Source organism: Heloderma suspectum, chromosome 2, assembly GCF_057233095.1.
Source record: "Heloderma suspectum isolate Gila_16-S chromosome 2, 16-S_ref, whole genome shotgun sequence".
NCBI classification, from domain to species: domain Eukaryota; kingdom Metazoa; phylum Chordata; class Lepidosauria; order Squamata; family Helodermatidae; genus Heloderma; species Heloderma suspectum.
In genome coordinates, this window is record NC_139459.1 from 225,935,767 (window position 1) to 225,960,271 (window position 24,505).

The 24,505-nt window shown below is 41.5% G+C and overlaps 1 protein-coding gene across 5 annotated transcripts in view; it reads right to left on the reverse strand.

Moving 5' to 3' along the window:
- MYOCD (myocardin) overlaps positions 1–24,505 on the reverse strand; it is a 349,938-nt gene that overhangs the window by 18,177 nt on the left and 307,256 nt on the right. For all 5 annotated transcript variants that reach the window (XM_084838304.1, XM_084838301.1, XM_084838302.1 and 2 more), the window contains exons 3-7: positions 15,028–15,093; positions 8,084–8,139; positions 4,662–4,737; positions 3,230–3,391; positions 949–1,124 (exon numbers count right to left, since the gene is read on the reverse strand). In XM_084838304.1, the coding sequence (XP_084694430.1) occupies positions 949–1,124; positions 3,230–3,391; positions 4,662–4,737; positions 8,084–8,139; positions 15,028–15,093 (536 nt within the window). The remainder of the gene's footprint in view (positions 1–948; positions 1,125–3,229; positions 3,392–4,661; positions 4,738–8,083; positions 8,140–15,027; positions 15,094–24,505) is intronic.

A 24,505-nucleotide genomic window follows, 5' to 3' on the forward strand; every position in this document is an offset into this window, starting at 1 on the left:
CAGAGGTGTTTCCCTGTTGTTTTGCCTTCAGATTGGTTTGAACAACTGCCCAGGGGAGGGGGAAGCACATTCTCACAGGAGACCCTCCTGGCAAGAAGATCTTGTGGAGCCCCAGTAGTCCTCATGGAGCAGCATTCCTCGGAGAAGCCCTTCAAAACAGGGCCTGAACTGGAAAGCTTTCTCTAGGTGCTTCCAGAAGGAAGGGTCTTAGTGCAACTAATCAGAAGACATTGTGTGGTATCCAAATGGGCTGTTCCACAGGCAGAGCCCACCAATTCCGTTTTGCAAGCGGCATCCACTGCTTGTGTAACAGAGATCTAGTGCTTCCTCTAGGAAGCTCCCCAAAGAAGTGGAAATGCTTGTTTCTGGAGTGGGACAGGTTGGCAGAGCTCCCTTATGCAAGCTCTGCTGACCCACCTTGTTGCAGTAAAGAGCATTTCGGCTTGTTTCTGGTTCCTAGAGGAAGAGCTAAATCCTCATTGCACAAACAGTGGGTGCTGCTTGTAGAATGGAATTGGTGGTGGGCCCTTCGTGTGCAATTGCCTGCTTCAATACTTCAATATTGAGTAGCTATTCTGTCTTTTCCTCCTTAACTGATTCTTTTTGTGGAAAGGAAAAAAGACAGAAGAAGGGTAGAGGGAAACATGGAAGGGTTACAAGTGACAGATGATGTCACCTGGTCCCCCAGTAAAATGCTGTGAAGGAAGCAGGGCAATTGCACAATAAAAGCTTCATCTGGAAGCACCCTCTGAATTGGATTTTAACCATTACTGACCCCGCAAAGCTTGTTTCCTCATTTGTCTGTTTCCACGGAGCACTTGACTGCACGCAAACCTAAAGATAGTGTCCTTTTAAACAATGTTTATTCTCCTGATATGGGATCATTTAATAGAGCCAAACAATGTCTTCTGAGATCTGAAGCGTCTGCAGTAAGAAATACTGTTTTACCTGCGTTGTCCCTGACTTTGAGGGGCATGCTGCTTCGGAAAAGTTGGTTCTTGCTGCTGATTCTGTGGACCCCTGGGAATCATCACTTCTGACTTGCTCTGGGGACATCCCATCATTGCTGCTGTCCTCTTCAAAAGCAAAGGCATCAGAGGATTTGGAGAAGCTCGCCTGCGTACCTTAGGAAAGAAGGGGGGAAAAACCCCTCAGTAATGGATTATGACGGCTGTGAATGGCAGTGGGGTTCTAACAAATATACAAGTAGCAAAAAGGCAAGTGAGTGATCTTCACACCTGAGTACATCAGAAGAGACATGTGGGATCAGACCAAGGGTCCATCTAGCATTCCAGCATCTGTTTATACAGTGGCCAACCAGCTGCCCACAGGAAACCCACTAGCAGGAAATGAGTGCAATAGCACCCTCAAGCTTGTGTTCCCCAGCAACTGAAGTACATTGGCATACTGCCTCTGATACTGGAGGTAGCATATAGCCATCATGTCTAGTAGCCACTGATAGCCTTTTCTTCCAGGAATTTGTCTGACCCCCTTTTAAAGCCATCCAAAATGGTGGCCATCACTACACCTTGTATTAGTGAATTCCATAGTTTAACTATGCGCTGTGTGAAGAAGTACTTCCTTTTCTCTCCCAGTGATCAACTTCATGGGATAACCCCAGATTCTAGTATTATGAAAGATGGAGAAAAATGTCTCTCTATCCACTGGTCTCCACACCATACATAATTTTGTACACTTCTGTCATGTACACATGACAGCATACACAGGTGTATTTTTTTCTTAATACCAGATAGGTAAAAAAAAATAAGTAATTCAAGCTGTGCATTATTCAAGCCCCAAAGCAATTATTTAGCATCCACAAAATGCAGCAAAGTTCAATATGATTGCCATATAGTCAACTGAGAACTCTCAAAGAAAGCCATAAATTGAGAGGTGGTGTCAGAAGATTGCATGCTAATAAAAATCTGAATTCAACAATTGGAATAAATTACACAAAAAATACATTGTACATAAAAATACATTGCACTGGCTCCAGAATTTATGTTATACATCATAACATGAGCAGAGATAAAACTCTGTTGAGTACATAAGTGTCAAACTTTGGTTACTGGAAATATAATCAAAGTTCCTACTACATTCTGATTCTTCAGTGGAACTTTTACAGAAATTTACAGGATATTTTCTACAGCTATTATGATCTTTTATTTCTATTATTTTTTAAAATAAATTTATGATTCTGCTGGTGCTATTATATCCTTTGATTTGTGACACAACTTGCACCCATGAATATCCCAAGAACATCCCCATCTTACCCCTGGTAAAAGATGTTTAAGAATTTAAATTCAGAATGTAGAAGAGGGGTGGGCAACTTGTGCTTGGCCTACAACTCCCATCATCCCTTGCCAGCATAGCCTACAGGGATAGCTCTGCCTTAGTCAGAAATTATTAGAAGTTTCTTCATTTTATTCAGAATTTCACAACTATGCAGAATGTAATTGGGATCCCCTATTTCAGAATACATCTTCCTTTTTTTAACCTTATGTTTATTTAAGTTTATTGGTTTAAAAGTATCAAGTGTTGCAGAACATAGTTTATTGCAGGTGATTCAAGAAATTTGCAAGAATGTGCCCCCAAATAATTCAGCATCAACTTCATAGTTCTAGAGTACTCCTTCTTTTTGAAAATTTCATCCAGCAACTTAATTAGAAAAATGCAGTGAAGCGTCTTTATGTGAACAGTTTTGCTTCCTCAAGAATCAATGTGGCTTATATCAGATGATGCTTTTCTGCCACTCAGCATACTCAAGGAGTTCTGGAAAGTGTTCCAGTGCAATATCCTGCAATCTAGCAGGCAAAAGCGCTTGACCCTTGGCTTCTGCTGATAAGTAAAGTGCTGGGAAAGACAGACTCTATCACAAAACCCCTGAAAGGCTGGAAGAGGGGTGAGCAGTGGAAGGAAGATTCCTGATGCGCATGGTAATCTTGCCAGGGCCATGTCTGGCTTTGATCAAGTGTCTTCCTGCTCGGCTAGCAAAGAGATATGTTGGATTTCAGGGGACAGGCAAGTAACGAAGGGACCAGTCTAGGATAGAATTCTACTAGCACTTCAACTAGATCCAGGTTCCCTCATGGGAATGATTTCAAAAGCATTCTCATGGAACAAACCCCACCTTCGTACATCACACTGAAAAGGACTCCCTTCACAGTCACCCTTTTGTGTCTATGAAAGGATGTTGAAGTAGTATTAAAGGTGCTTTTCCTGGTATTACCTTTGATGGCCTCTTTCACAGCTGAGTCAACAGGAATTATATTCTTCTCCACCAGCTCCAGAGGACCTGGCCTAAGAGCAATTTTTTCATTCAGATTGTCCGCAAGACGGGCTCTTTTCAGTTTCATCTGAGTAGCTTGAATGGACCCTTCTGCAGCTGAATCTGTAAGGCAAACAGTGAAAATATCTATTCTTCCACACAGTGACCAGCCTATGCCAAAGGTCCAGTAAGTGAAATTAGAATTTCTTTTATCACTTCAAAAAAATAATCCCAAACCAAGGCTACATACCATGTCAGAACGATTTATGCAAAGAGGAAACATGCCATTTCCTTTCCAAAAATGTGAACCTGGATAAAGCTGCAACATAAAGCATCCCACTTGAACCATACAGTGACAACTGCTCACATGGGACAAAAACTAACCACCGTTAGCCACAGAAGTCAATGATTAAGGCTGTGCCTGAATATGAACTTCTCCCACTACTGGTTTGATATTCATTAATTTTAAACAACTTGCCAGATGCACCAGAAGTATTACCTGTACTGGATTCCCTGCAGTCTACAACACAATTCAAGAGTTCTGAACCAACATATGATTCACTTCATGTGCAACATTTACACACCATCATGGATTCCATCTGAGCCATCGATCACTGGCAGGTGAATGCTGTGCATGAAGTGGTTAACACATGGGTGAAAAGTCCTTTCTCTGTCTAAACATGCATAGGATTAAGCCCCTATAATGTCATACTTATTTATTAATTTAGAATATTTCTTGGCTGCTTTCCAGGGCAGGAGCCCTCCCGAGGTGACATACAACAATAAAACACATAATAAAAATTGATGCAGCAATAAAAACAGTAGAAATACAATAAAACAGCAACAACAGCAAACATTCTAAAAAAATAATAAACATCAGCATACAATAAAACTGACAACAGTCAACTGCAGTTACAACCCAGTCTGATAACACATAATCAGGGGAAGGCCAGAGTAAAGTAGTACATTTTCAGGGCCTTCTTAAAAGCCTGCAATGATGGGCCTGGAAGACCCCCGATGGCAACTTATTCCAGAGGTGTGGGGCCACTGCAGAAAAGGCCTTCTCTCATATGGATGCCTGCCTAACTGCTCTCACAAGAGGGCAAATGCAAAGGGCCTCTTGTTCTGATCTTAAAGTGTGGGCAGGCTGATATGGCTGAAGGCAGTCCTTCAGGTAAATTGGTCCCAAACTATCTGGTCATTTGGAATATGGCCAGTACACTGCTTGCTCAAGTATCCTACTGTTTTAAAAACTGTGAAGTACCTTCCATACTTGGATTTTGACAGCTACAAGAAGCTTCCACATTAAAAGCTAGAGTTAGTAATGGGGCTGAGACCATATAGGAGATAACCCAACTAAGGAATCTCTTAACATAGGAGCACTCAGTCTTACCCTGTAAAATGTGCATATCAACCAGTTCGGAATGCTCAGATCTGTTTCGGATCTTGTGCTTCAAATAATCTTCAGTCTACATTACATAAGAATAGAGATTGTTACCTCACTAACTTGACCTAAGTGCATTAGACAATGTTACTTTGAGAGGATTCAGTCAGACCTAGACTAACCTACATTCATTTTACTTAGCATTTTGTTCTATGCTTTAAAAAAATACATACAACACTTTTTTATCTGGATATTGAATGTTGCTTGCTTAGGACTCAGATCTTTAAAGAGGTCCATTTGCGCAAACCAGAATTTTTTTGCAAGTTTTGCAAGAATATAGGTTACCTGTAATTGGTATAAAGGAATCATGATACTAAACACCAGCTTAGAATAGGTACTAAAGCCACTGTGATTCTGTTTTACTTATAACTGGGGATGGGTGAATAAGCAATTTTTGTGGTCACCCAGATTCTCCGAATGTCAGCTTGAGGTTCTTCTCATGTCGTTTACCAGGGTACTTTGCAATCTCTGTCTGATTTTTGCGAACGGGAAAATTCTGCAAATCGAATGGGAAAATTGCACCCAAAATTGCATTTTTCCAAAGTTGCACAACTTCCCCCCCCATAGATTAAAGCGTGAAATCAAGCAATTTTAAAATTGCACAATTGCAAACTACTTATTCAGTAAACATTGGTGCATTTTTGACCACGACCACGTGCTTGACAATTTGTGAACATTTTGGGAAACTCATTCTCCTGCTCATGTCCGTTTTGGGGCTTGTGAAGGGGGCTTGTTCGACTGTTTTGCTCTCATACATCCCTACTTTTAACTCAGATGATAAAAGTCTGCATCTCAGTCCCGCATACAAAGTTATATCAAAGTAAATTCATTGACTTCACTAGAATGAATATAATTGCAGCCCTGTGCTGCCTTTTGTCCACATAAACACTGCTGTATTTGTTTAAATCCACAGTCATTAAATTGATGTAATTTCATGTGATAAGAGAACATGGATTTTCAAACGGGCTTCCCATCAGTCCCTCTAAACTACAACACCTAGGAAATATTCTGATGTCCACCCCCACCTCCACTCCCAATAATTTCAATAAAGGCTTAGCATATATTTTTGGTTCTACTTCTGCTCTCTGAATGAATCCAGTTTAGGGCTTTCGACTCATATAATCCTTTTTTCTTCCAGGCAACCAGCCAGTAGAAGCCTTTGAAGAGAGACAGTGAGATATTAACCTATGCCTGAACACTGAAATATACAGCACTTCAAAGATACTTCAGACTGCTTGAAGTCTGCTTAGCACATTAATTTTTCACATGGGGCTATAGATCCTTCCTTACATTGGCCATGAATTTTTGCAAGACACTCATGTAAAGTAATGTAGTATAGACATCTTCCTATATGTGTGCAGGTTTTTGCTAAATGCCAACCTGTAAACTTCATTGAGCATTTTGAAAAGAAGTTCATGTATTTCTCTGGTATATGTAGAATCATAGGGACTGTAAGAGGATCCAATCCTCTGGTTTCTTGACTTAAATAAGTTTCCTCCAGATTGATACAGATCAATCAGATGATGTTGTTCCATGAACAGAGAGGACAAAGGAAGTAAGACATATAAGGGGCACCATGTGTTCCTGTTCAATGGGACTGGATAGTGGACTACAACTACAGTTTCTCAGCAATTCAAGCCAACTGAGGTTTCTAGGTCCTTACGAAGTTGCCATATATTATTGATCCACCTAGGCCAGCATTACTTACCGTGACAAGTAGCAGCTCCCCAAGAACCTCCCACTTCACTGCGATAACCCTTTAACTAGAGGTAGCAGAGACTGAAGCTGGGACCTCATGCAAGCAAAGCAGGAACTTCTGCAATAGGCTATAGTCCACCCCATGGTTTTCCCAGTAGCAACGTACAGCTGTGAGAGCTGGATTATAAAGGAAGGCTGAGCGCTGAAGAATTGATGCCTTTGAACTGTGGTGCTGGAGAAGACTCTTACGAGTCCCCTGGACTGCAAGGAGGTCAAATCAGTCAATCTTAAAGGAAATCAACCCTGAGTGCTCATTGGAAGGACAGATCCTGAAGCTGAAGCTCAAATATTTTGGCCACCTAATGTGAAGAGAAAACTCTCTGGAAAAGACCCTGATGCTGGGAAAGACTGAAGGCAAAAGGAGAAGGGGACGGCAGAGGATGAGATGGCTAGATAGCATCACCGATGCAATGAATATGGACTTGAGCACGCTCCGGGAGAGAGCAGAGGACAGGAAGGCCTGGCGTGCTATGGCCCATGGGGTCACAAAGAGTCGGACATGACCGAATGACTGAACAACAACAGATAGTCCACCCCACATGTCTGCTCTGTGTAGGAAAGCCCCTGTTGGTCTGGAGCACCTTGAGAAGGCTGCTCTAAGCAGACAAGTGCCTCCAGTTTGTCCCATTGTATCTGCATTGGCAAAAGAAGTCTCTGCCTGCTTTGAATGCAGCCCTTTCTATCAGGTGTATGGTGGGCGGTCTGGGGTGAAAATCAGACTCCCTGTCATTGTTATCTGGGGCACTATTTCTTTTCTTTGAAAGTAAGTCTGGATGGGCAGGGAAGACAATTTCGGTCATCAGAAAACACAGGAAGGGCCATCATCCGTTAAACACGGGGGGGAACTCTTTCTGAATATTCCCTGGAGCTTCCTGATGTAGGCACTGCATTGCCATGGGGTTCCTGTACAGTATATGAAGAGGGATGGGAACCATAGGTACAGCAGCTGATACAGAGCATTAGACCTTTGGCCTCCACAGCAGTGCCAGTGTTTATATCATCCAAGCACAGAAACAGCAGCTGAACAAGACAAAATCCTCTCTCGGTAAAAACCCTGGCTAGGTTGGCTGGAGACCTAGTTCCTTGTGTAGCAAGGAAGGCTTGGGAATGTATTGTAGTAGTTCCTCTAAATGAGGCCTGATCACCAGTTCTTCCACTTTGGGGGGGAAATGGGCTCTTAATCTTATCTTTGCCATTAGCTGTGATTAACAGTGCCTAAAGTCTGCTTGATAACTAGTGCCAGCAGGAGACAGCGCACTGGTCAACAGCCCAAAAGCACTTTGCAGTGTCACAAGAAGAGAATGGCAAGATGGTGTACTGCAGATGGAAGGTTCAACTCTGGGGCTTTTTTTGTGCAGCCTGCATCCACTTCCTCATAAGATTATGTGCTAATTCCTAAATTTAGCACCCCATGAAGGTATTCTGTACATCTCCTTTCTGCATGATATGTATAGGAGCAATTCCTAATGAAATACATTATACATTATCGTGATTACAATCTTTTCAATCACATTTCTGCACCAGGCTTTCCTGAGCCGCCAACAGTCTAAGCAGGCCCTTAGCCAAAGCAATGTCATCTCCATCCACCCACTCAGATGCCTACCCAGGGTTACCTTGGCTCTTTCCAAGCACTTCTTTTGCTCATGGAAGGGAGAGGGGCTTTTCAGTGCTGCAATCAGAAACAGACAGAAGCCAAATGAGCACAGCAAACAACATTGGTCAGCATCATGCCCTCATAACAAAGTTCTACAAAAATAACCACACAGAATTAGCCACTGTTCTATTTTTTTATTGCATCAGTTGAAAACAAATAATGAAAACCAACAGAAATTGCCAGTCTCTATCACAGGTCAGGTTGTGGCAGGAGAAATGAGGGAGGGTACAGCACAGCAAAGATACAGGTGATAACCTAAGCAGGGGTAAGTTAGGGGTGGGGTTGTATGGAGATGGCTTAGAAATTATGGCTCTCTTAGAAAGAGGAGTGTGGGCTAGCAGAAAAGCACAGCCTGCCCAGTATCTGAACGCATTCTGTGAGAAGCTCAAGAGATGACAGAGATGCATCTGCTGACTTTGCACAGTATTTCTAAAGTCGTTTACTTGGAACTGTGTCCCACTGATTTCAGTTGAATGTACTTCCAATTAAAGTGGTCAGTCAGAGAACATCTAGTTATGAAATGGACCACTAGTGAGGTTCATCCATGTCCAGAGGATGTGCTAACAGAACTTGCACCGGAGTTGTAATTTGTCACATTGGTGTCAGCACATACGGAATCAAAAGAAGGGCAAAACAGAATCTTTTCTCTGTTTCGTGCCCCCGCCCCACACACACATTCTCTTTGAGCAATGAGCCCCCTTTGCTTCATCCATAGGCATAATCTCCTCCTTCTCGATATAAGACAGTTTCCTGAACAGCCTAGCAAATTCTGGTACTCTCCAACAGTGCCTACTCTTTATTATGAACTACCCTGGCATGTATCTTGGGTTGGATCCAGCTTCCTCGTTGTGTCCGTGGAACAGGTACTGCTGGTGGAAGGGGACTTTTGGTTCCTCTCCTCCCCCTCCACAGCCCTCCCAATCCTCCACAGCAAATCTAGAGGATGCGCCGGGGGCTACAGGGAGGAGAAGACGAAGCAGAAGTCCACTTCAGCCAGTGGTATCTGTTCCGTGGGCACAATAAGGAAGCTGGTTCCAGCCCCTTATGAAGGGCAGCACAGAAAACATCTAAGCCAGCAAACAAAATATTCAAGCAAAATGCCCATCATTATGAAAGGAAGCATTTATGTGGAGGGCAAGGGCACCTGGGATATGCATTGCATTTCTATGCTCCGTGTGCAGAGACACATTGCATCTGTCTATGAGATTCCTGTCAGGGAGGACCAAGCTACCCAATGTCAGTGGCAGAAAGCAGGCTTTGCTCTCATTGCAACATCAACACTTTATTTGTCCCTATAGCAATGAATGGCAGCCATTTACATATATGGGGGGGGGGAATAAATAGCCTAGAAAGGGCCATCACAGCAGTGGGCTAAACCTGCTCCCTCACACACACACACACACACACACACACACACACAGAGAGAGAGAGAGAGAATCCAGCCTCTTCCTATATGCATAACCCCACTGTGGAGTCCAATTCTTGATCATGCTGGAATACGAAAGAATCTTGAGCACTGGGTCAGAGAAAGAATGAATGAATTGAATGAAGCTCAGAGAAAGAGGGGGAGACAGAGCGAGACTGAGGTGGAAACATGTCCGCTTCCTCTTTCTTCAAAACCCTTTCGTTAGATAGACTGAATTTTGTCTTAGGGACACAAGTGTTCCCAGACTGGGGGCACTTCTACACCAGCCTAAAATCCTGCATTTAAAATGGGGCTTTCTGCTTCTGTTTTAAATGCAGGATCACAACTGACTCCCTTTACACATGCTCCCTCTCCCCCTCCCCTTCCCCCCTCCCCTTCCTGTATCTGAGTCGTCCATTATCTTTCACTGATCTTGTTCCTCTTCTTCCCGCTTTAACTCTTTTGATGGAGGAAACTGAAGTGGAACACAACAGAGTAATTTGATGGCTCATTATCTGCGATCTATTTAAAAACAGAACAAAGGGCATTTAGTGCCACAGGGTCACGGCATCATGTAAAGAGCCCGCAAACTTCTGTGAAGGAGCAACGTCAATCGCAGGATAAAAGCCCAGTGTGAAGGAGCCTTGGAAGCCAAAGGAATCTTGATCCAGGTTCCAATCCACTTCCTCTTTCCTCTTACCAGGGTTTCTACCAGGAAATCACTATAAACTTCTTAGCACTGTTTCTCATGCAGGGGAAGGCTACCCCTGTATTGTCATAGGCTTGCTGAAGATGTCTAGGCAAACAACTCTTAGCTTACCTGGGTTTCACCCTTTGGACAATTTCTGGGTCTTGCTATTTGCTCTGTGCCTCATGGGTTTAAGGGCATGAGAGCAAAGCTTCCCTTTTTCCAAAGCTGTGTAAAAACTCCTAGAACTTTTATCTCATGGCTGAAGTGTAGCCTAGTTGTTTATACAATGAAAGTTGTCCAGAATCCAAAAATAAAGATTGTGGACAAAATTCAGGTCTCCGTTTTAGTAAGTGTCAAATTATTGTTTGTTTGGGTTTTTTGCACAATATGTGACTGGGCACATAGCCAAAAATGTGGGGCTGGAAAATCAAGGGCCAATAGAGTCATAATTTGAGTTATCATATGCGTGGGCTTTTACTTTTCTCTTTTCAATAAAATAAAATTAAGACAAAACAACAAAAACGGCTTTTAACTAATGACTTCTCCAGTCTTTGCATGCCGATTGTTACCTCCCTTCACCAAATGGGTTTGTTGTCAGAGTTATGAGTCATTTTGCATTGACGCAATTGGATGAACTAATTTATTATTTGCCTCCTGCAGTTAACTGGATCTTGAAAGAGGACAGATATTTGTATTGCAGAAGACAAAACCCAAGCAGCAACTTGCAAAGAGGCTAAAAGCCCGCAAAGAGAAGATACAAATGAGAAAGTGAGGGAAGGAAGAAAAGTCACAGAACATCTAGGGTAGCAGTTAAGAGATGGAAAAAGACCAGTGGTAAAAAGCATGAAGGGATGCCAAACTGATTCTGATAAATTTAGGCACATAGGAATCTTCTGACTGAGTCAGATCCATCTAGCTGGCAGTGGCTCTCCAAGGTTTCAGGCAGGATTCTCCTCGTCCTACCTGGAGGTACTGAAGATTGAACCTGAGACTTTCTGCATGCGAAGCACGTGCTCTACCACTGAGCTATGGCCCCTCATTGATCCCAAAACTTCTACCTTCTAGAGGAGCCTTTTCCAACCTAGTACCCTCCAGATGTGTCAGACTACAACTCACATCAATGGTCATGCTGGCTACAGATTATGGGAGTTATAGTCCAACACATCTGGAAGGTACCAGGTTGGGGAAGGTGGTTTTCTATACTGCCAAAACAGCCATAGATGCTGGTGTACCAGTGAAGAGACCTAGTGTGTAGCTACTGAAATAGTACCTCAAATAAAAGGAATGTGCAAGGGAGAAAACCAAACTTGTTACTCTATTCAGCTCAATTCACACAGTTTACAAAACCCTAAAGTTACATGGGGTTCTTGACAAGGGATGAAACAAAATAGAGAGATCTTTCCCTAGAGTAAATTGTGTGAATTCTGTAGACTTACTATAAAAAAAGTAAAAGGTATAGATAGCAGCAGATTGAGAAAATAATTCTGTCAACAAGGGGTTGAATATGCAAGCCCTTTTTTGTGGAAGTTGTAGCAATGGAAATTTAGAAGTTTGGGGTTAAAATGCAACAATGAATAGGAGAATCACACACATACACCTGTCAAAATCCTATTCCTGAGCTTTCAGATGTCAAAATTGTATGATTTCCAAGTTCTTAAGGTTTTCTGTGGGGAGGAGAGCAGGGGTCAAATAATGATGCTTGCAATAAAACCATAAGCAATTTTTAATTGTTTTCCCTCTGTAAGTTCTACTGCTGTTGCTTGCAGGGAAACAAAATGCATTATTTTCATAGAGAAAGGTAACCAGAAAAATAATTATTCTATATTATAATTTTAAAAGGAAAACAATAAAGATCTTACGATTATGAACCATTTTGATTTTAAAAGATTGACATAAAGTTTGTATGTTGTGGTTCAAGAGGGCAGGTTCCTAGAGAGCTTTGCCATGGCATTAGAGAGGCTTATCAGCCTTGTGGATTGCTTGCAAATGAATTAAACTTTGTGCTTCTGCACACTAAACAGAGCAAAAGAGTAATACCTAGGTCTGTCACGCAGTTAAAGAAATATGAATTAAGTATTCATATGATGTTTTGTTGACTGATTAATTAAATCTGCACACATTTGTGTATGAGAAAAAAACCCTGTAGTTCTAAGTATATTTTAGTTGTTTTTTGATGATACCCACAAGCATCACAGGCGATGGCTCATCTTCATCCTAGAAGAGTCATCTCCTGTTAATTCTCACACAGAAGGAAATAGCTCTTTGTAGATGTTGCTTGCCATCTGTAGCTTTTATAAGTATTTATTTATGTATTTATTAAATGTATAGCCTGCCTTTCCACTAAAAAGGTGCTCAAGTATTTGCAGTGTGTGTCTGTATGATGGTATCACAGCTAGTGATGAGGGCAGAAGCTGAAAGGTTTAGCTCTAAATATATTTTGAAATTACTCTGTTGTTAGTCTATCTATCTTATATATATTTTAACTTAAGACTGACTGCATCTATAGTGGATCCAGAGCCTCCTTGTTGCTTTGCTGCTGTGCAGCTTTACACCTCCACCCTGCCCCCCCTCTATATAATGCAAGTAATTGAGTTGGACCCATGGAACTTAAGTCAGTTATGACTTACTTGACCCATTGATTTCAATGGATATATTCTATCCCCCCTCCTCGGGATATCTATCTATCTATCTATCTATCTATCTATCTATCTATCTGTCTATCTATCTATCTGTTGACTAATTAATTGGAGGGCACCTATTAAGTTCATCAAAATTGTGTAAAACAATCAAGTTAACCAATTCATAAATTAAACATTGTAACGTATGTCAGGATATGAGCCTTGTCACTGTGATGTGCCTGCCGCATGGAAAAGGAAGAGAAAATATGGCATCAAAAGAAAAGGTGAAAGAGCAAAAGAAACACAGAAGGGAAAGTAGAGAGGGGACTAGATGAGCTAATCCCAGTGACGTCGGTGCAGATAACCAGTGATTTATTTGTTATACCTAAATCCTGCTCTTTATGTGGGGTTTCCAGTGGTCTATCCAGGTCCACACCCACTTAGCATCCATTATATTAACAGTATCAGGTGTTCCCAGGCCATTCGCTGGGTAGTGACTGAAAACTGGATATGGCTGGGTGTAAATCTCTACCTCTCTACCATGTATATCATTACTGATGGATATGTGAATGCCCAGAAGATAGTGGTCAGGCACAAACGTAATCAATTCAATGGCATCTCTTTCTACAGCATATATACTACAATCTAGTATGCTGTGATCAAGGCCATTTCAGATGTTACATTTCCCTAGATGCATTTTGAAAAAGAATATAAAGATATAGAAAATGCCCAAACAAGACCCATAATAGAGTTGATGCATCTCATACATGTCTGGCTAGGCTGACAAAAAAATGCACATCTTTGCCCATTTCTTGGCTGTTTTCCTACATGATTTTGCAAAACGTACGTAGGGAGATGTCATTGCCCTTACTTTAAGTGTGATGAAGCCCATGGTTAAGCATGGCCCCCGAGGAAGAAATATGTCTGGGATTATGGGGGAGCGGGGAAATGAAGACAAGGTGGAAAATCTGGAGTCGGGTTGGAGATGGTGCATGTTCATTTGCTTCTGGGGCCTAAAACAAATGCTATTACTCTGCCTTCCATAACCCTTGTCACTTTCTTTTTCCCTCTCTTTGAGAAATAAAATGCCTTTTAGGGGGTGAACTAGCAGCTTTTATGAGGTGTCAGATCATCTCCTGACAGTTGGCAAACACCAATGACACTTCATTTTTGCAGGACACGACAGTTAATTCTGATAGCAGGATAGGAATAAAACTGCCAAGAACTTTGGGCAATGCATTACATAAACAGTCCGTGTGGATCCACTCTGTAATACTTCACATGCTGTACCTGTACTACATACACTGAAATATGCCCTATGAAAATGCCAAACTGCGGCATGCACCATTTTGTATGGAAGCGACAGACATTCCATGCCAACAAGATAGAACCTTTTGCAAGAGGGAAGCAAGAGCAGAGGCTAACAACAACATGCACCCAACGGCTTATGTGTGTGGCTCAGAGTCAGTGTGATCCAGCAGACAGAATGCTTGGGCTGGGAGACCTGGATTCAGATCCTAGTTTGATCATGGACTCACTGGGTGGCCTTGGGCAAGGTGTTATCTCTCTCAGCCTCAGTTTCCCCATCTGCAAAAAATTGGAATAATAATGACCTCCCTCATAGGGCTTTAGTGAGGCACCCTACGCACCCTAAAACCGGGCTATGTAAATGATACATTATACTCTACTTCAAGAATAAGCTGCCTACAGCTCTCAAGACTCTTCTGTGCAATTCGCTAGCTCATTACAGTCCTAGTTTGTGTGTGTATGTGTGTGTGTGTGTAAGTAAATCTTCTAGAATCTAGACCTTATTTAACAATAATTGCAGGAACAAGCGGAGTATGTGATGGCAAAAATTCCATGCAGTCTTTAGTGCTGAACTAGTTGCTCAACTTAATCTACTGCTTATTATCATACCAGAAAGGGGGGAATTGTTGCAGCATTACAGTCCTCTCAGGATGACGGCTATGGAAGAAGTGATCTCTGTGCCACAACCTTTTCCTCCTTATTGATTCTTGGAGCTGTGTGTCCTAAAGTGGTGCACCTGTAGAGGCCTGCCTTACCCTTCTTAGAATCCCGCCACTAATAGTGCAACAATATTACATTGCTGGTGGGTAGCATAGCCCTCAGCTGAGGCCGCCTGGGCCGGCTAGTGAAGCAGAGATATGGAGAGAAAGCAAAGTACTCACGTGGCATGATTCCCTGGTTGGCGAGCTGCTCTCGGCTTCTTCGCTGCTGCAGCCGCAACTGTAAAACTGGGAGAGAGTGCATCTTTCAGGAAGGGAACTCTACCTTCTGCTGCAAAAAACTCCAAACCTTTTATTTGTTGCTACAGAGGGAAGGTTCAGAGCTCTATCACATGCAGAAAGGTATCACGCTCATTACAAAAGCAGTATAGATCTGCCCTATTACTGGTATGCAGTTTTCTTATTCTCTGATTAAAACTAAGCCAATTAACCTGCAGTTAAGTCAAATGACCATTTCTCCTTCCCCACCCTCTTCCTCACACACACATGTAAAATATTAAAAACTTTATGTAACATAGCAGAAAGACACAGAGACTGTAGCTAATTTTGCTAAGCTGCAGAAAAGATATGAAAACCTATTGAGATGTTTTAGTTGTATTGCTTAAGGTTTTAGAGTTAATGCTTCTGTTTCATTTGACATAGCCGCCTTTGGTATAGACGTATTTTACACATGTTTTTTAGGGGTGAGAGAAGAGGAGTTGGGGGGGTTGTTTTTTGTTTTTCCAGTAGTTTCCATTCTAGAGTTCACAAGAAACAGTACAGGAGAGAATTACAAAAAGTTGTTTCAGGTCTGGAAAACACGGGGCCACACAGATACATGCTGTTCTATTAGCTTAAACAAGAAATGGGAGATGAAGAAAAGGAATGAGAAAATCTTGATCTGTACACATATTAACATGAAGAGGTAGACAGAAAAGGGTTTTTAGGTGATAGATCTGCTTGCTCTGTCAGACAAAGCTAGAGTAGGATCCACTGGATTAAGTGCTAGATAGAAATTTGGAGGCTGCCTTATACTGAGTCAGACCTTGGTCCATCTAGCGCAGTATTGCCAGTATGACTGGCAGCAGCTCCCTAGTAGATCAAATTAAGCCTAGAAATAAAATAATCTACATTAAAGTACAACCCTATGCATATGTACTCAGAAGTAAGTCTCAGTGAGTTCAATGAATCTTAGTCTCAGGTAAGTATATATGTGATTGCAGCTTTAAACAGTGAAGGAATGAAACCATTGGATCATCCTGTATAGGGACGAAATTGATTATTTGAGATCTGGGCCCTTTCAATGAAAAAGTGGATGTAGCTCAAAATGAGGGGCCGTAACTCAGTGGTAGAGCCCCTGCTTTGCATGCAGGAGGTCCCCAGTTAAATCCCTGGCATCTCTGGGTAGGGCAGGAAAACCCCATGCCTGAAACCCTGGACAGCCAGTGCCTGTCACTGTCGACACTATTGGGCTAGGTGAACTTGGTATACAGCAGCTTCCTATGTTCCTATGAAAGACTGTCCAGGGAGTGATGGCCTCTCTTATGCAGGAGGTTTAACTGAAAGTGTAAATAATTCAACTTAATCTTGAAACCTCTAACATTTATGAAGTCCAGTCTGTGACTTACTATTCTAAGGCTGCGATTCTAAACATAATTTCTAGGGAATAAGCTCTACTGAACACAGACTTACTTCTGAATAACCATGCATAGAATTGCACTGCAACAGAATGATTTTCACCATGTCACTACCAAATCTTAATCTGTACCGAACGTTACTATATCCTGGTAAAAATCACCAAATCTAAGAGTTGAGCTGTAGATGTGGTCACAGCTGCCATGAGGACAGATATAAATTGACCTCTATACAGTGGCCTTAACATGTAAACATGTCCTAAAACTGGGACAAACAGTTCATTTTTAAATTTCCATTTAAAAAAGTACAGCATATAGAATTCTAGTAGTATCTCCCTATAGTAATTTTAAAAGTCCTTTACTTGCAAAGCATATCATATATATCCCATTTATCTTCCACGCAATACCCATTATTATTATTTTTCATTTTTGCAAATTCCAAAGATGTTCTTAACTATTCAGAAATAACTGCTGAATCAAGATGTTGGCAATGCCCTGCTAATAACCTTTGCTGTGATTGAATAGGTTCGCAATCCATGACTTATCAGATCACTGAAAAGCCTTCATCCAAACATTTAACAAATTAGTGAATGGATCAAGGTTTCACACTTCAGAAATGTAAAAGCATCTCAGCCTTTAAACCAGCACAGGACTGTGAAGCACATGGAGCTCTGACTTTTTTGTTAGAACCAGACCTTGTTTGGAGGGACTGAAAAAAATCCTTCAATTTCCAGAAACAATCTCCAAGAAACGAGCACTGGAGACAAATGGCTTCCTTGGGGCCCCCAGACCCTCTTGAAAAGCTCTCATGATTTGTTTATGCCTGTATAGGCTTAGCACTATAGAGGGACTCAAGCATCTGCTTGTGTGCTGCTTTAATCAGGACTAACTTGCACACTTAAGAGTTGTCACTTCAGCAGGAGAACATGGGAGGAAAAAGATAGAGAGCTGGGGGAGGCAGCTGCAAAAGGTCTGGGCTTTTCGGAAAGCGTGGCCTGCTTCATGTGGTCTCAGGAGCCAGATGCAAAGCCCTGATGCTGCTAAAACATAATTGCAGATATGTCAAAATACTTCCCTTTCCCTGCAAAGCTCAGTATCCCCAGTCCTGGAAGAAAGATGAGTTGCTGCTGTCACATCATTCAATCACATTCTTTAATTTCAGAGGTATGAATACCAGGTCTGGATACTGAGCACATGTACTTGGTAGCAGGTCCCAGGAATTTCAATGGAATTTACTTCCCTGTGAGGGGCCAGAGAATTGGAACTCTAGATTTTTCGAATGTAAAAAAAACAACAACCTTAAAGTATTTCTCTTTACAGAAAAGTTGCTACATAAATATCCATGAAATACTACTCATTTTTTAAAAACTGAATTTCAATGGATATTTTCCCGGTTAGGAATTTACTGGTATTTTTTTGCTTGTGATGTTGGTGTGTTTGTTTTTTAAAAGCTCTTTTTATTCCCTACATCTAAAGAACAACATAAACCTTGAAGAAGATTTAACAAACAAGATCAAGAGGGATAAACAGAAATAACTGAACCGATTTCTTCCTTCTCTCTGTCATGTTTTCAACTAGTTGATATGCTATCAACCAATGGAATAGGCCAACATCAAAAACGTTAAAGCACAGGTCCAGATTGAAACCACTTTTGTCTTGTGTGTATTTAGTAACAAAGCAAAATGCAACAATGTGATAGACAGTGGTGAATAAATGCTTTCTTTTTAAATAAAAGCATCTAGAGATGTCAGACAGAAACTGATGTCAGACAGAATCATACTGTAATGATTCTTCTGTAACAATTGTTTATATCTATCTACAATCCATTTGCTCTCTTGCTACATACCCATATGAAAATCCTATTTAGCTTTATTCTGTCTCTTTTTCCTGATGAATGTTTGAAACAAGGTCTGTCCTTATTTCACAAAAATACACATGGGTTGTTACAGAACCAGTAGAGGCAACATGCAATAATTATTTAATAGCTCCTTGTATGAAAAAAATGCAGACTAGAGCGGCAAGTGAGATGGGCCATCACTTTGTCCCAGGCCAGCAACTCATAAGCTCTTCACAGAAGTTAGTCTGACCCTACAGATCCATTGGCCAAGGCTGGTTGGGTAACAGAGCCAGCCCAAGGCATTTTGATCCCTGTGGCAACGGACAAGTTCCCCACCCATCCCACCTCCACGCACAGAAACCGACCAGATTGGTAGTGGAATCTTATCTCAATACTGGCAATGGAACAATGTTCTCCTTTGCACCTGAGGGCAGCAGGCTAGCTTAGGGGGCACAGAGCAGGCTACATGGCACATACAGCTGTGTCCTCCAATACCTCGCCACTGCTCCCTGCCCCCCAGCATCTGCTGCCTCAGGCAGCTGTCTCACTCTGCCTACTGGTCGGGATGGCCCTGTTGGGAAGACAGTAATATGTATGTATGGGGTCACTCACATATGAAGTTTATTTATATGTAGTACAGCTGGTCAAGGCGAACTGCCATTTAATCCTTAATTAGTCAGAGTTCATTAATAAGGCACAAATTAATCCTGTTTATGCAGTCAGTTTAATTCCTTCCAGTCCTCCTAGGTCCCAGAACTGGCTTAGAACGAATCTGGTTTGAGAAATTAGCACTGTGTTCCACAATGAGAAAATAACATAGAAAAACTACATACATACTTGTATATATTGCTAGCTCAGTATGGAACTAACCCAAGGTCTCTGAAAACCATTAATGTAAATTTTGTGGGTGTGAGATAATGTACTTTCAGCCAAGGGGCTGGGTTAGGTCTGATAATTTTCTGGTTCCTTGCAGACCATAAACCCCAGAAATACACACTAACTGGACAAAAATCTGGCACCTCTAGACTCAGTCAGAATTATGTTTTCTGCTATTAGATCAGCTATTTATTGAATAAATGATCAACATTACAAGAGGTTATTTCTTAATTGGTTAGGTGGTAATGTGTATGCAGGCTTGGGGGTAAGTTTGTTTTGGTCAGGCAAGTAATGGAAATCTATAAAAATCAGTAGTGAACTCTGTATTCTTTGCCTTCCTCAGAGCATGTTTATCCCCCCCCCCCCTCAACTGTAGCTCCTTTTAGACCACAGTTCAGGCAATGGATGTACATCTGCTTCCACTCTACATTACCCAGTGCCTTCAGGAGCCTTACAAATTCATTGTCTTTTCATTTATGCATCTGTAACAGCCTTGAAAACACAACAGACAAGATGGACAAGACAAGCATGGGCAAGGTAAGCCTAGGGAAAACCAGAACAAACGTCAGCCTAGTTTGAGGACCCCAATCAGTGCTTTTGAAATATACTTCATAAAAAACACAAAAACACAGTAAGAACTCACAATGAAAGATACAGCTAATGAAATTCAGTGTGTAAATAAATTAAACACACACACACACACTGTTGATTTCAAAGGGCATCCAGTCCGGGGAACTCCAAGGTGATAATCCAAACAACATTTGCTCCAACTTTACTTCTTGCTCATTCTTTTCACCACATGCTCCGGGACTCCAGTTACCATACTTCGTTGATACTTCCTGCCTGCAACGTTAGATGGATCATTTACTCCCATTACAATACCATCTACCTAGAAGTTTCCCTCCCTAGTACATATTTTTAAAACTTCCCAGACAAAAACTCAACATTGCCCTAGACAATGTATTTTATTCTCATTTTATTCTCTAATTATTCTGAAGAAGCAGACACTTTCTGTAATATACCCAAATCTGTACTGCTGGAACTCAGCATCTTGTTACACAAACATACACATACACTTGCATGCATGCATGCACACACACGCGTGCGCGCACACACACACTCCTGATTAATACCAGCTCTCAACAGCTGCTCGGGCTGAAGCAGATAAAGTGAAGATACACTTTCTAACAATGTATACATCTGTTGCACCTGAGGATGAGAATGGAGCCAATTCAGACAACTGGGATTTCACAGTTAAAGGGAGACACCATGCCAGAAGTAGCAAATTGAGTCTGGACACTTGCACTGCTTTGGACTCTTCAATGAAGTCAAGAGCACACTCTCCATCCATAAAGGAATGTCCTCTCTAGAGCACAAAATGCCTTCAGCCAGCCCTGGACACCTTGTGTGCATTGCACAAAGTGGGACTGATAGTGGGATCAACCATGCTTCAACGCAAACAAAGTAGAGACATGGTGATTTGCCTGAATGTTTCAATACCCATACCTTGTGTTGCCAACCCCATTATCTCTATACCAGTGATCCAAAACACATCTCCCTTTTCCAAATACTGTTCTGCAGGAAATCAGAGATCATTGTTTATATACAAACCATAAAGAACCACCCTGACAACCAACCAACTTTCAGCAGAACTTTTTAGTTTCTCCAGCCAGTACAAGCTAATCTCTTGAGCCCCCTAACTGAAATTAGCCACTAAGGTTGAGCCAATGGGCCCAGAAGGTCACATTTCCCTATATAGTCAATCAGAATTCAACAACTTACCCACCTTGACCCCTCACTGGTGGCCAGCGGATGAGAGATGATATCTTAAAGGATTTCCCAACTTGCATAATCCAGTTACAGCAGCCCAATAATATCTGGATTTGTATTTCTTGAAGCAACACTCTATGGATAGTTTTATTTTCTCTGGGAAGAGTTAAACACTTAGGAAGAGAGTTCTTGGGCCAGCCCCTGATGCTTTGTCCCATTTGATTTAATGCAATTCCATTGATACTTGGAGCCTGGCAGTTAGGCAGGCAGGCAAAAAGAATCATTGTTTCTGTGGAATTTGTCAGGATGACCTCAGGTTTGTGTATTTATCTTTGGCAAAATAGACAAAATAAACACGCACACAAATCCTAGTCTCTTAACTCAAAGGAAATGGGAGGGGAGAAAAACTCTGTGCCTGCAACATTGCTGAAGATTTTGGACATATCAGATTTATACCCCACTCCAAGGGGTGGTGGATTGTTTTGCCATGAGCAGAGTTTTCACTGTAAAGGAGTCTTGCCTGCTTTTCCCTGGCATGTGGTTGGCAGAGCCCCACCAAAAGCTATAATCTATTTTAGTTATTTATAAATAGATTTTTGGCCACAGGCATGCAAAGCAGCTTACAACAATACGATCATCATTATCAATGTACAATACAATTAGAATCAAATTTAAAACAAAGATAGCAGATAGGCAAGGATAAAAAAAATAAACTCTGGTCCCCCAAAGGTCGTCAGAATATGACTTTTTACCATCTGCCTAACAGTTTCAATACAGAAGGGCCCAGTGAACTTCCTTTGGGAGTGTTCTATCATAGGGTGCTACCACAGAGAAATCCCTATGTCTGGTAGAGGATAACCTCACCACAGTGGGTGGTGGGACTCGGGCCAGTGTTTCTCCACTTGATCCTGATTCCAGAGAAGGCTTGTATATAGGAGAAAACACTCCCTTTAATATCCCTTACCCTGACTGTTTAGAGCTTCAAAAGGTCAAAACCAGGAGTCTGGTAACCAGTGGAGCTCACCTACAATTGATGCTATATCAGTGTGAACAGCTCCAGGCCAAAGCTGAACAACTACATTCTAAACCATCAGACATTTCTGAATTGCTAAGGCAGTCCCATGTATAGTGCAATACAGTAGCCAAGTCGAAAGGTGACCAAAGTACTCAAGATGATGCCCAGGTCCCTAGCCTCTAGAGACTATACTCCAAATTATCGTCTAAAGGAGTTCCTCTCTGCATGTTCCAAATAGGTCACCGGAGGCAGTATTGCAAAGAACATGTATGGATTGAGAGAACTATTGCTAATGACTGATTCCTCTTTGTACACTCATTGTGTATACGAGTCTGTATACACTTATTTTAATTCTCACATAGGGTATGTATGATATATATATTTAGTTTATATTGGTAGCCGTTGATACTAAGCTTGTGATGAGGAGTCACTAGATTTTATGCAACTGTACAAATAGAATGTGGTAGGGAAGGTCATTTTCACCACTTGCTATTGTTAATGCTAGTGGTGATGTTTTTACAAACTCAGGCAGCAAACCCCATCAAACAGTGTGGAACTTATTTCCGAGCAAACACGCATAGGATCACACTGCAGGGATGCTTGACAAAAACTATTTTGAGTATTTTTTTTCCCTTTGTGGCAGCTGAAGTTCTCCATTAATAAACCATTCAACGAACTGAGATAAGGCCATATTTCCATTCCTCTATCTTACCTACTCTACAAGGGGGATACAATTTTTATTTCATTTTTTAAAAGGATGCTACAAGCAATCTTATACCGTTCCCAGAATTGCTTAAATTAGCCACCTTGAGGGGTCCAATATGCTCTCAAAATGGAGTATAAACTGTGTGCTGTAGGAGTGTTGCTTAGTGCAGGGAGACCATGAGGAAGGAGGTATTATCTGAAACCTTGGACATGTTGGTACACAATAAACTGGCACCTGTGTGATCCTGTATCCCTTGTTGTTGTTGTTTTGGCTACTCTTGATACATCCCCTGTTGTTGGTGTATATGGCAATGCCTAGCCAGCTGTTAGAACTATTCATATATGCTCAGAATAAATGTGCAAGCAGCTGTATGCACAACACAGCAAGTAGGACGCATTCCGTATGACAGCGATTTCTTTTTTCTTTGTTTTTGTTTTATCACATTTTAAACAACACAGTAACCAAAGTTCTCTGGGCAGGGCACAAATTAAAAACATAAAATACTAAGTGGGACATGCCATCCATCAGCTCTCCTTTTTATGTATAGAAGGCTAACCCAGATGTAAAACCATGTAACTGTTCAGTGGAATTATCTAGATATAGTCTAGATTTTTTTAAAAATCTATAGACGGCAGGCATAACGCAGCCAAACTTATGCACTTATAAGTTTCATTGATTTCAGCAAGGGTGGTATGCATATTTATAATAAATAAATAAATAAGAAAGAAAGCTTAACTGCTCTGAGTGCTGAACAGTTGCTTGATTTTACCTACCATCCCTATTTCTCACTAGCCTTGTTGTTGCTGAAGTAGTAAAGGTGTGTCTGGGCTGCACCACTTCAAATTGCAAGTGGAGGCTCACATGACTGGATGTTCTTCCATAAAAAAATGATCTCCACATAGAAAACTAGGTGTCAGGGAGAAAGATTTTAGTCTAGTCTTCTCCCTGGTATGCTGGTTTTCTAGGCGCAGGAATGTTTTGTTGCATAAATAGAGAAGCATTCCACAACATGAGCCCCCTCCTGAACTCTGAAGTGGTACAACCCTGACACAACTGTACCACCCCAGTGAAAATTAGGCCACCTCAGCTGGCTTCCATCTCATCTGATCATTTATTTCCTTCACTTGTTATACAAGTCTTTTAGCACTGAGCGGTTTGGGGTTTTATCAACTGGAGGGAAAATCCTATGGAAGATCAAGAATCTACAATTCCTTTGTTAATGCTGACATGTAACCATTCAAAAATGAAACTATCCTAGCTACAAAGCAGACCACTGAGCTTCAAAACAGAGATACAGGAAAACTATCTTTCCATTCCTGTGGCATACCTCACTTTCTCTAAACAAGGTCCCACCAGAGTAAGTAATCCATCATTAGTTAACGTATCTTGACTACAATTATTTTGCCAAGTACAAGCAACCCACCTTCTGATTATGTAATGCTTTAACTCCAGGTTAGAGAGGATGACATGAGACACAAGACTGACAAGAGGGACTCAAGTTCCATTCCTACCACAACCGAGGTCCCTAATTCTTAAACACCACAGCTAGTGTTTGATCGCAGCTTTGTGCAAATAAAATGGTGATATGTAAGAGACTCCAGAACAAAGATGCTCATAGGATTCACCACTTTGTTCACCATTTCTTCTTTGCCATGGTACATACATCAACATTGCCCATTGTATCCCACCCAATATGCAAGGAGACCACCAAACACATCTCAGCATCCCAGGAGTCTATGCAGGTGTCCTTGGGATTCTAACAATTTCCTGCTATTCCTATAACTCCATTTGTAGTGCTATACTAATATTCTCAAAGACTAACT